We start from the raw sequence: 12,698 nt of genomic DNA, 5'->3' as shown, positions 1-12,698 counted from the left end.
AAGAAAAATAAATTAGCTGCATCTATTGAATAAGCTAGAGATCATGGATAATCAGTGTGCGAGATTTCATCTGTTGGTTGTCCCTTCTGATTTTGTTTCACACAAGCAGCTCATTTGAAGCATTCTGAATTAACATTGTAGCTGGGAAAGGATCTTCTAGATCATGACACATCGGTGAGAAATGCTGTGAGGCAGAGGTTGTCCTAACCCTGATGCAGGCAGCCCGCCTGGTTCCCTGTGTGCCTTGTTCTCCATGCCCTGACAGCTTGAGCAGGGATTTGCTGCAGGTAACTGTCCTCATGGGCTCACTGCAGTGGCTGATCCCTTCCCATGGGCACTTGCTGGGATGGGTTTGGCAGTATCTGAATTTAGATGAGGCTGACTGGCTTCATCCAGGATTAAATCCACCTGAATTTCCCCTTTCTGCCATGGAAGGGGCAACACTTCTGTTATCAACCCAGAGCCCTCGTGACACTCTGGCCTTTCTGCCACAGGGGTGCATGGTTCTTTCAGGGTTTCATGGGCCTCTGAACATCTATACTCTTTTGTGAGCTTACACCAGTATCCTTACACAACTTTAAACAATATTTTATTGAAATTTCATGGCTGTGTTTTGCCACAAGGTTACAAGTTACTCATTGCACAAGCAGTCAACAAATAAGTGCAATACATTATAGATAAGACAAGTCATATAAAACTCACATGTAAAGTTTTATGTATCTTTATGTAAAGGAATATATATTTTTAGTCCATGCTGTAGTATGGGAAGGTAAAAAAAGTAAAAATTAGCAGGCGGTAAAGTGACAACACCATATAAAGAAAACAGCTGGAAGGAATAAAGGTGCTTCTTTACCTTTTGTGTAAGGAAAGAAATACCAGAGTACTAGTTCAAAGAAAAGAGACCATGGATGGCAGTTTATTAGAAGAAGTACTGATGGGAATTAAACATTTGCCCTATTGAATTCATCAATTTACCAGCAAAATATGTTCTGATGACAGTCAAGCAATATCAAGACAGCCAGACTTCTGAATCAGTTATTCCCTTTTCTACATGCATATCCAGGATCAGTATTTATTGAGAAACTATTCTCTGAAAGTTGGCTTATATACAACTAGATCATTGTACACATGATTTCTAAAGATTTTGGTAACATAAAATTTGGTATAATTAGAATATATTTATCAAGGAGACCATCTTATCAAAAGAATTAATGAAGGTTAATTTTGAAGCCATAAAAGAACAGGGTCCTTCCAGAAACCCTCCTTGTACACAGAGTGCAGAAATGGATGGTAGGAACGATCTCAAATTCCTCTAGAGAAAAACTAATGTGCTGATTTTTTTCATCCTGTTGATGCTCAGCTTTCTCTTTCAGTTGTTAGATACTTTGTGTGTTTACAAATGCTTTCCTTAGATCAATTACAGGGCTTTTATTCTACACTAAGGCTAAATTCTGTAGATGTCATGTCAGTAAATAAAAATTGGTGTCATAAAATCACAATTAAGAGCAAGTATTGTGGGAAAGCATTTACCAGCAAGCTCTGGAAACTGACCATACAAAGATGTGGTGCTGCCATCTTATAATTTCATAATGAATCTCAGTTTATGTGACTAAAATGTCAGTTTTGAGACTACAAAGAAGGGTCAAAATATGCTCTTCTCTGCAACAGGAGCTTCTAACCTCGCAAACCTTGTGTATTTCAAAACATTTTCCAAAGGCCAAAGCAGCAGATTTATAATAAAAATATCTCTGTCTAGTCTCATGTCTATGAATCCACTGGCCATGGTCTGATTTTAGCCAGCTAGAATAGAAATGAAATAATAAAACATGTTATTGATAAGGATAATTGTTTAAATGTCAAAAAGATTTCCACAACCCTCTTACTAACTAGAATTCCTGAGTTGTTCTAGCGCCCATCATCATGAAAATGCTGCAAACAGGCTGTCCTAAAATTAGAGAAAAGTATTTATAATACTGCCTGCACCTGCATGTAAGAGATCTGTGTCCACCCTTCCATAACTGTCCAGTTGCCAACTGTCCTGGTCAGGGTTCAAAAACTAGAGTTTAGTACTGAAGGATGGGTCTCTAAAGCTAGTTGTAGGCATGAAGTTTGGACTGGAATAGGCTTGTCACTCATCTTGGCATCTTAAAAAACAAAACCCCAAGCAAACCAAAAAAAGCACTCTTCTCCATATGGCAGGGGATGGTCTTCTCCGAGTATTGATGGAGGTTGTATGATTTAACAGGAAGTAATATTTGAAAACATTGTGGCATAGATATCTTAATCGTAATCTCTAGTTCCTGTGTGGAGCTGCTGGTTTTGGACTCCAGTATTTATTCCACAATATGGGTACCAAAACCATGCATCAAGTATAACAGAATTTATTCTTAAATGTGAATATTTTCCATTAACAATGTTGTTCCTGGTCTAGCTGAGATGATATAGAATTTATCACTTCGAATTTTACAGGCTTTTGCTACATAATTTATAATTTACATTATTTTTCAAGTATGCAGATGATTTTATAGAAATTATTATTTTAAATTATTATAGTTTTCCATTAACAAATCACAGAAAGATAAGTAGTTGCATTGCAGAGTACTCCATAAATCTCTCCCTGGACTCCACAGATCTTATGATACATAATACAGCATTAAGCATGATACAAGTGTCAGACTAAAATGTTGTGCCACAGAAGGAAATCCAAAGGACCTGGATGGCTGAGGCTGAGGCTGAGCCTTACGTAGGTCTAGGCGACAGGGATTTTGTACTTCTTGTAGAATTTCACTTTCACCTACGTCCATTTCTGCAAAAGTGTTTCTCACCTACAAAAATTCAAAAGGTTGTCCTTGAAAGCCGGACTGGCACAAGAGCAAAAATCTTTATGCAGCTAGCAAATTCAATTCTATTTCAAGTTACCCAACCCAAAGAGTATTGCAAAACCACATCTATATGTGAGGAAATCAACATTATTCTGCTGTTTGCATTCCTATGAAACACTTCCCAGAAGTCATCACAGATTCATTACAGGCAAGAGTCACTGGTCTGGCTGTTCTTTGTCTTGATTCTCTCCACATAAGGGGCAAACAAACTTATGAGCTTTCTTCCCTGAAGCAAGCTCACACTCTCAAGACATCTCTACAAGCTTCAGCATCTCTGATTTAGAAGGGAGGAAACATTCCACAGATTGGTTGGGTGTGATGAATTTGACCCTCTTCATAATGTCAGTCTGCCACATGATGAAGTCAGCATTATGTAGATATTTTGGCAGGTTGACTGGAATAGCACAAATTTCCCCGATTTCTGTTCATCCAACATGCCCAAAAAAGACAAGTGGAAGAAAGGTCACTGAAATATCTGTTTTCTTTAAGGCTTTGTGTGTAATATCTACTTACTTAGCCCTGAAAATAAAAGCAGTAGGAGGCAAGCAGTCTGGAAGTTTGAGCAGAGGCATTTGTAAAAGTTACTGTTGAGGAGGCCCCAGCCTTATCCCATCTCCTTCCCTCCTCTCCTCCTTCATCCTTCTGGATTAACTTCTACCATTTATACTTCAAGCTGGTTGTGATCTAGTTGTTATGTTTATGGCTTGTTAGTGACCTGGTCATGGCAGAAGCCTTTTGAACAGCAGCCCAATCCCATGACAAGAATTAAATTGATTTGCAGGAGTCAACATTCCTTCCTGCCCCAGCGAACACAGCCAGACTGCGATGCTGGTACATCCGCAGTTTCTCCAAACCATGAAGTGATTCCATTTAGAAGTCACTGATGTGTGCTTATCAGATTACTGCAGAGAGAAAAACTTCCAAAGAGCTTTGTCTGCTCTCTCTCATTTTCCTTTATGCTGCTAACACTCTCTTGCCATCTTGGTTTCTTTCCCAGCATTTGGATTTACTGAATTAGGTGCTTACATTCCCTCATATCTCTCTCGTTGAACAAAAAAGCCCTCCAAAACAAAACACATTAAAAAAAAAAAAAAAAAAGAAAGAAAAAGAAAAAGAAAAAAGGAAAAAAAAACCCACCCAAAAATAAACAACGGAACACCAACAGTTCCTCTTTCCCTCTTAGTGAGAATCAAGGTTCAGTTTGGATTTTAATCTTACATTTTCTACTTCCCTGAAGACACGAAGAAAGTTCTCCCTTAAGACTCCTTTCAGTTCAGTTTCATTCCATCCTCTTCTAAGAAGTTCCTCTATCAAAGAAGGATATTTAGAGACATCTTCCAATCCCTCGGGAAAGCTGTTGGCAAGAGTCACACAAGAGCATTCAGCACACATCACTGACAAATTGGAGAGAAAGGTTTTAAAATAGTCTTTTGCACATATTGACTTTTGATGTGAGCTCACTTTGAACCCAGTTCTTCCTCTGAGAATTCAGCTGACAAACGGATACAGGACTGAGACACAGCAAAAGGGGTTTTCTTCATGTGGTACCAAATAAACAGAACACAACTGGAATGAAGATGCACTTCTACAGAGGCAAAACAACAGCATAGGAGGATAATAGAACAAAATGGGGAAAAAAAAAAAACCCAGAAATTCATGTATGCATTAATTCACACTTTCTATCTGGCTTTAGAATAAGAGGAAACAGCTCCATCATAGATGAAGTTGGGGCAATCCACTTATGTGGATTTCCTTTTCACAAAAGGAAACATACAACACATGATGAGCTCTGGAGCTGCAGGTGATTTTGTGAACTCTATTGTTTACAAAGTATTTTTAAAAAATTAGAATAATAATATTGATTTGAATTAAGCCAATTTTTTAGGCAGTGGAAAGAAACCTATTCAGAGCCCTGTACTGAAGAAATAACAAAAAGCAAAACTGATCTATGCCATATGCTAATACTTGTCAGAATAAAAAGAATTTTGAAATAAAAAGCTGCAAAACTTGCATTAAACAGCGGTTTTAAGTAGCATTTCATGAGACTTTGACATTGTTTTGAGATAACCAATATTTTTGTTATTTTTCTGCTCCATGAGGATCCATTTCTACTTTTATAGCACTGCTTCATGCAGTTCTAAAAAAGAATCACTGTGCCCCTCTTTCATAGAACTTGATTTAGTGCTCATTACAAGATAATATGATACCAGTTTTTTTAGTCTGCCTTCTTTTTTTTCATTAAATGAATCAAAACCCACATAATTTAAGGAGCAGATGTCAATGTGTGCACAACTTTACTAACCGTTCCACTCCATCATAGTCACCACCAATTCCTATCGATTCTGAACCTGCAATTTCCTTTATATGGTCAAAATGATCTGAAAGAAAATATCAAGAAAACAACATCTCAGCATCTAGAAAAACCAAAATTCACACATATTGGCACTGGGTAACAGCTCTCCTTAATCGTGGGTTCTTGATCAAATGCCTTTTAAAAGAGCCAAAAGACACCCCATCAGGCAGCAACATTCAAAATAACAACTACACTGATGAAATGCAAATGAGGAAAGAGACATCATCATCACAGCACATTCATTCCTAACAAGCAGCCCAATTATACCAACAGGATTTTCATTATCCATTACACAAGTATGTTTCCCACTCTTAATTACATAAGCTTAAGGTGATTTCCAGAAAGTAACAGCTACTTTGGGATTAATGGTTGTTGGCTCTGTTTGTGAGCGTCATGTCCTTCAGCTACACACACATCTTGTCCCTCTTCTTATTATTTAATGAGTATTAGCTCAAAAAGTAGCTAGAGCTGGGCTAAGGTGTGGATGGAATAAACAAGCGGAGTATTTTACATGACCTTGAAAATGATGCATGCACCAGGATATTCATAGAATTCATAAAAATTCCTAGAACCCACAAAAACTCCAGTGTATCAAATCAAACCTGCAAGGGTAGAAATATTAACAACTTTTCTGCCACAGGCCAGTACATCTGCATTGAAATTCACCATGATAATTCCCTTGTTCTTTTTCTGAAAGAGATGAAGAGACAACAGGTGATGAGTGAACACTCATGCCCTGCAAACTTCATGGCCGTCTCACGTAGAATCTTCTACACTCACCCACTCAGCAACACTAAGTCAAAGTTCAGATGGCAACACAAGGCTTTGTCTCCTTGTCCTTTTCCCTGGGCTCATTTTGCTTTTATGTAAATTTACATTCTGAATCAGCTGAAGTGCAGTGACTACATCAAACAAACTCAACCAGAATTTCAAAGTATTTGCAAACACTTCATATTTGTAGTCAAAGGCTAAACACAACCCAAAGAAAATGTCTCAGAAGAAATTGTAAGCTCCTGCTCAAGGATCTGCTTCTAAATCAAATTTGGGGATGAGGACATGGAAAGTAAACATCATGATTGAATGCACATTTCTGTAGCTCACGCAAATGTTGCAATTAAAACAAAAAAACAAAACCCCCAAGATGCAAAACCAACAAATTCTTTCCTCCAAAAACAAACCCAAGAACCGTATCACTCACCAGTTGCTGGAGGATATCATCAGGAACATTTCTTGAGTGATTACAAACCGAAAATGCTGACGAGTGGCTGAAAATTACTGGTGCTTTTGAGATATTGAGGGCAGCTTTTGTTGTGGAGTATGAAGTGTGAGATAAATCTATCAGCATACCCAGGCGATTCATCTCCTTTACCACTTCCTAAAACAGATGTACAGACAACAGTGTCAGTATTAAGTTTCCTGAAAGGAAGCCATTTTGCCAGTATATGTAAACAGATAAATTAATTCTGCAGCTGTTAGCTAGTCATAAACATGCTGTGCCTGTATTGGTTTCTATGTACCTATTAATTCATTAGTGATTTATGCACTTATAACTAGCCAGCATGCCACCACACGCTCAAAACTTAGAAAACTTAGTCAATCTAAAAAAAGTCATTTGAAGTATTATTCACATCTTGTTGCTTGCACATATGAATTCATACATCTAATCTGTATTAAAGCAATTGTAATTAAATCTAACACTTCTTTTACCTTAAGAAACATCACAGGGAATTTGGTTTGTCTAAATCCTCATCACCTCCTAACTATCAAGAGCTTCCAGTAATTCATTTTTTATGACAATTTGCTTTTGAGAAAATAAGGCCAGAAGTTGTTAGTTGCATGACAAATTGCCGAGATTAGCATTTGAAAGAGATCCTTACTTGGCCAAATGCAGTCAGACCAATAACACTGGGATAAAAGTTGTGTGTTCCTTTAGATGATGATTCAGACCTTAAGAAAGGGAGTGAGAGAGAAAAAACATCGTATTATTCTGGAGAATACAGTATCAGCAGCTGAAAACTCTCACACTACAGGCAAGAAAAATTATTACAATGTCACATAGCCAACTGTGGGGATAATGAGCTACATAATAGGTATCTTGTTCAGACAGTGCTTTTTATGTTCATAACTGCTTTTGGGTCCACTAATGTTGATGTTCGTGAAAGAATTTAAGACAAGCAGATTATGAAGTGTCTGAATTAGGATAGTAACAAGCACTTTGTAATGGATATAGTCTCCTACTGTACACATGGCAAATTATTTACCCCCCAAACCTATCACCTTGATTTAGTTCAAAGTCTTTCACAGGATAAGTTTGTGTCTGAATCTGCAGTTGTCCCATCAAGCAGCTGGCACTCCTTTGCATTAGACAGTCACACAAAAATATGCACAATAGTTACCAAGGAGTGTTGCAGGAGTGTGTTAAAGTCATGTAACGAACACCCAAGTCATAGTACATCCTCAGTGTTGCCAAACTGCTGTCAATGGAATGGCCACCTTCGATTCCAATCAAACAGGCAATCCTTCTACTGTCAGAGATACCTGGAAAACACAGAGGGGGATCATTCCAAAGTAATTCCATCAAAGATAAGGAGCAGCACTACTGAGCAGCAATGGTTTGTGTAAATTGCAAGCAATAATAAAGACATCTGCATGGAACTGGAGATTACAGAGTACATGTTTATATGGCAAATTTTCTCCTGACTGCAGCGGACCAGGGCTGTGCAGAGTCGGTGGCTGTCTTTCAGAGGAAATGTTGAAGTTACTCTTTAAAGCAGAGTAACTTGCCTGGTTGCATCTCTCTGTACATACCTCCTACAGTCACATTTTAAAAAATTCTTTTACAAGAAGGAGCATCACCTTGGGAAGTCATCACAAGTTCCAGCTCTTCATAGCTGTTACACATCCTCTTGACAACATCGATTTGCTCTAAGGTCAGGCGCACAGCATCCTTGTTCTGAGCGCTGCAAAGAACATACACTGACCAAAACTGAAAGAGACATTGACAAGTAAACCAGATAACTTGTGTTTTGGCTTAGAAACTTCTGTTTGCTCACAATTCAGGAGCACAGACCAAAATCACTTCCTGCAGTTTACAAAGGAGTTGCCACTATAGCTTTTTCCCCAAAGAAAGAGTTATGGTGCAAGGCAATAGCACCCATTCCAGACATGACTAAGGCCTCCTGATAGACTCAGCTATTCCACAGTACATGCAGGAAAGCAAATATAAGCTTCCTTTAATTTGCACATCACAAAAACAAATGCTGCTGTCTTGACTAACAGTATAACAGTATCTGAATTATAAAATCCAAACTTTTGAAACACAACTGTCATGAAAGAGTGTCTGTGGCTTTTCAGTTCTATTTTTTTTTTTTTTTTTCTTTTTGAACATAAATACCAAAATCAGGACTAAGAGTACTTTTGTGGCTGGGAAGGAGGCAAATATAGTCTGAGTTTCACCACCACAGCAGTACATACCTGAGCTCCCACATAACCAGCCTGTAGTTTCACAAGGTTTGTGTGGGTCATGTTGAGTTCTCTTAAGTTGACTCTACTGAGTCTATTTTGGTAAAGTATTCTCAGCTGCAGTACAAAGTCATTGTGGCTGGAATGGAAAACAGATAGGCCTTGTGAGAAATAGGTTGTTGCCTTTCTAACCCAAGGGTAAATCTCTTCCACTCTTTGTAGTCCCTTAGACCATTAATTTCAATAATCCTTGCAGCAACTGATGCCTAAAAGTCACTCTGCTTTTCTGCCTTTTCTGCTTCTCACTCCATCCCACCAGCGAGCAGATTGGGGGTGTACAAGAAGTTGGGAGTGGACACAGCTGAGACAGCTGACCCCAGCTGGCCAGAGCATATGAGTCCAGACCATATGAGTCATGCTCAGCATGTAAAGTTGGGGAGAAGAAGGAGAGCAGGGAACATTCAGAATCATGATGTTTATCTTTCCAAGAAAATGTTATGTGTGATGGAGCCCCGCTTTCTGTGGATGGCTGAACAACTTAGTCATGGGATGTAGTGAATTAATTCCTTATTTTGCTTTGTTTGTGGGTGGCTCTTGTTTTCTTTATTAAGCTGTCTTTTGTCTCAACTCACAAGTTTTCTCTTTTCTGATCCTCTTCCTCAGCCCACCAGAGGGACAAGTGAGCAAGGGCTGTGTGGGGCTCAGTTGCCAGCCGGGATTAAACTGGCCAGAATTTCACGACGGTGTTTAGAATAACACAATCCCACATTAAATACCCTCTGAACCAAAATTCCTCCCCAATATATCACTGCAACTGTACCTCAGTGCTATGTGCTCCTAACAGCCCATGTCTCTGCTGATCTACACACTTAAGCACTTCCTGCTCACTTGTCAGGACTCACAAAGGGACTTTAGTTGAACATATTTTATATACCCATCAATCAAACGTGCATCTTGCATCAGCTCAATAGCTCTTTCTTTCATTGACTTCTCACAGTTGAATGGCACAATATCAGAAAAGAACATCAGCAGCCACAACAACTTTGCCATATTTATCATCATTTCCACTTTCCAGTGGAAAAAGTGCTAGAGCACAAAGATACCACAGTTGTTCACTGATAACAATGGAACAGCAAAATTTCCAGTCTGCAGAGACTGTAGGCTTAACAGTGCAGGGTTGAATGCCCCTCCTTCTGATAAGGCTGGTGTGAATTCTGGAAGAGGAAAGAAAAAAAAAAAACAAATAAATAATAGTAAACAGAAGGGAAGGTAGCGTTGGAAACTCTGAAGCTGCTACATTCTCCCTAAGATTTTAGAGACTCTGGCTATTGTGCTCTTTTATGTACAACCTCTTTACTTAAACTCTGCTGCTGCCACCAGCTCAGTGCTGAAGAGAACCAACTGTTCAGTCAGAGCTGGCAGGCTGAGCCTGCTACACCCTGGACTCACATCTCCCAAAAACAGCTTCCAAAAGAGCAAAAGATATTTTTTCAATATATTAATTTGCTTTTTCTCTTACTGTGGGAAACCTCACACTGAAATGAGCACTGAAACTTTTTCCTGAGAAAGCTGAGAAGGGAATTGCTTCTAAGTAAACTGTCTTCTCAAAACACACGGAACATCAGTTGGGATGAAAGGAACAGTGACTGCTAGAAACACAACCATCCTCAAAATCCTTCCCCCAATAGCAGTACAGTCTCAGAATAGAAGGTTTTCTTCCATAAATATGCATCAGAAATATACATGCATTGTGGGACCAAAAACTTCAGTGGCACAGCACGTCTGCAAAACCATAAAGATTAGAGAGCAATCAGAAGTTGTTTCTTTTCTGCTCTTTGGCAGCCATAGAGATTTCCTTCAAATGTCAAAGCACAGACACAGACTTACCCTTTTACCACAAATGCAGACTTTGTTACCACAGGAGAAAAAAATCTTTGTGTCTCTAATCTAGAAAATGTTAAATCTGTTTGTGGCAGCTCAGCATGCAAAATGTTAAAAAGTAAAAAAACTGCCCAAGCAGAAGAATTCTGACAAATTAGAACTACAAAGCCAAATTAGTTTCTCTAGACATGTTTTGGTTGCAAATTCCTCAAGCCAAAATACAGGACAGATCTGCAGAATCTCTAGAACTCTGCCAGACCCTGACCAAAAGACTCTAAAGGAAAAACTAAGAATATGTAGTTTTTTATTGGCTCTGGCCTCATATACATATAGAAGTTTGTATAATGTGTCAGTTCAAAAGGCTTAGTGAGAAAGTAGCAAACCTTGTTCACACAACAAAACTCTTCTCAGGCTATAAAAACTCATACACACTGTAGATTTTGGTCCAAATATTTACAATTTTTTTCCTGAATTCAAGAGCAATTTTCAGGAAGATTTTTTTCAGCAGGAACTGTGTGTTCCTCCAGTGGTTTAACTGCTAAAATAAATTATTTTTATCCACACATTGCCAAATCTCTTTTCTGTGTATGAGTACAAAAATGCAGTTCTTTGTAGCTACAATAATTTTTTATAGATTTGCTATATCAAAGTATCTTCTGAATTTCATGCAAAATATTTTTTATACTTGGACGGTAAAACTCATTTGCCTTTGAAACTGTTTAGGTATAAAAAAAGACTCATAATTAAATCATCATTCAGAGATCAGTACTTGAAAATTGAAGGAGTATTGTAAGCACTACACAAAATTAAGAACATGGCATATTAGCATCCCTATTTAAACAACATTTAAAATACAAAACCCACACAGCTCTTTCCTATGCTGACTGAGCAGAGTTGAGAGGTAGAAGCTGAATTAAGATTTATAGCTTTTCTGTTGTTTATCTAGAGGCTCCTTGGAGCAGTTACCTTCTTCAGATAATACAGCCGGGTCGAGATCCTCATTCCGCTGTGTTGGATACAGCAGCTAAAGCTTGGCACTGGATCTGTTTGGCATCACAACAGCAACCAAGAAACCTCCTCTGTTTCTTTAGCTCATGTCACAGGCTGCACACACGACAGGCATTTGGAAATTGCCACTTTGTGAGATGCAAGAGCGGAGCTTTCAGCTCAGCTACACCCACGTGGGAGCCCCACAGGGCTCTTGCTGTGCCTCGTTAAAAACCCAGCATTTCCCCCTCTCGTGGCAGCCTGGCTGTGCAGTCCACAATGCCTCTGTTCACTAGCAGATGATGTGTTAAAATCACTGTTTGTGTTGTTCAGAAATAGGTGCCTCTCACCGCAGAGTAATTTAGGTTGGAAGGGGGTTTTGGTGGGATGTCACCTAGTCCAGCCACCCGGTCCCAGGTAAGGTAACTCTGAAGTTAGATCAGGTTGCTCAGGACCTCACTCAGTGGAAGTTTTGATATCTTCAATGAAAAAGAACATACAACCTTCCCATGCCCCTGTTCCAGTACTTGTGTATTCACATTGACTACACTTAAGCCAGTAAATATCTACCTCTTGTGTCTGTATCTCCTGTATTTTATTCAGGACTTACAGTGCCACTGTATTATATATGTAAAGGTCAAAATAATCACAAGCTACTGGTGACCTTTCAAAAAATAAATGTGTCTTTGAACCTACTGTGGCTTTTCACTCTCTTTCAAACATGAAAGTTTGGAAACAAAGAAATATATGCAAAACCCTGATGCTAGAGTTTCACAGGAAGTAAGGTTTGCTTATCAGGATTTTTATTTCACTTCATATTTTTTTACTGGAAACCAAAAGGGCATCATGGTTTTGTTTATGGTTCCATTGCAGAGAAATGACCAAGTCTCATGATCAAATCACTCACAGACCTGTTGTGCAAGTCGTGTCTTAAGTGGAACACACACTCATTATCAATCCTCTAGTTCCCACTAACTGGGAAACTTAAACAGAAACTTCCACATCCCTGGGGATTCTGCTGCACATGGCTGATTTGGCAAACTTCACTCATAAACATTTACTATTTACTTCTCTGGACTAGAGAATCCTAAACAACACAAATGAAATAACAAGAAAAAAAGACAAATATTTTC

At 38.7% G+C, this 12,698-nt stretch overlaps 1 protein-coding gene across 2 annotated transcripts; it reads right to left on the bottom strand.

Moving 5' to 3' along the window:
* Positions 1 to 571: 571 nt before the first annotated feature.
* Positions 572 to 11,803, bottom strand: LOC136366629 (dipeptidase 2-like). Of its 2 annotated transcripts, XM_066327839.1 has the most exons (11): positions 11,545 to 11,803; positions 9,632 to 9,911; positions 8,710 to 8,836; positions 8,092 to 8,221; positions 7,632 to 7,773; positions 7,113 to 7,182; positions 6,434 to 6,610; positions 5,838 to 5,925; positions 5,185 to 5,260; positions 4,101 to 4,236; positions 572 to 2,825 (listed from the first exon to the last, which is right to left on the bottom strand). In XM_066327839.1, the coding sequence occupies exons 2-11, from the start codon at positions 9,757 to 9,759 to the stop codon at positions 2,634 to 2,636; spliced, it is 1,266 nt and encodes a 421-aa protein (XP_066183936.1). In that variant the 5' UTR covers positions 9,760 to 9,911; positions 11,545 to 11,803; the 3' UTR covers positions 572 to 2,633. The 2 variants fall into 2 exon arrangements, with proteins under 2 accessions (XP_066183936.1, XP_066183935.1); XM_066327838.1 differs by lacking the exon at positions 11,545 to 11,803 and having other exon boundaries at positions 9,632 to 9,980.
* Between the last annotated feature and the right edge of the window lie 895 nt (positions 11,804 to 12,698).

The sequence above is a fragment of the Sylvia atricapilla genome, chromosome 12, assembly GCF_009819655.1.
Source record: "Sylvia atricapilla isolate bSylAtr1 chromosome 12, bSylAtr1.pri, whole genome shotgun sequence".
Lineage (NCBI taxonomy): Eukaryota > Metazoa > Chordata > Aves > Passeriformes > Sylviidae > Sylvia > Sylvia atricapilla.
The sequence above is the reverse complement of the archived record's forward strand: the minus strand, read 5'-3'. Positions and strand labels throughout refer to the sequence as shown.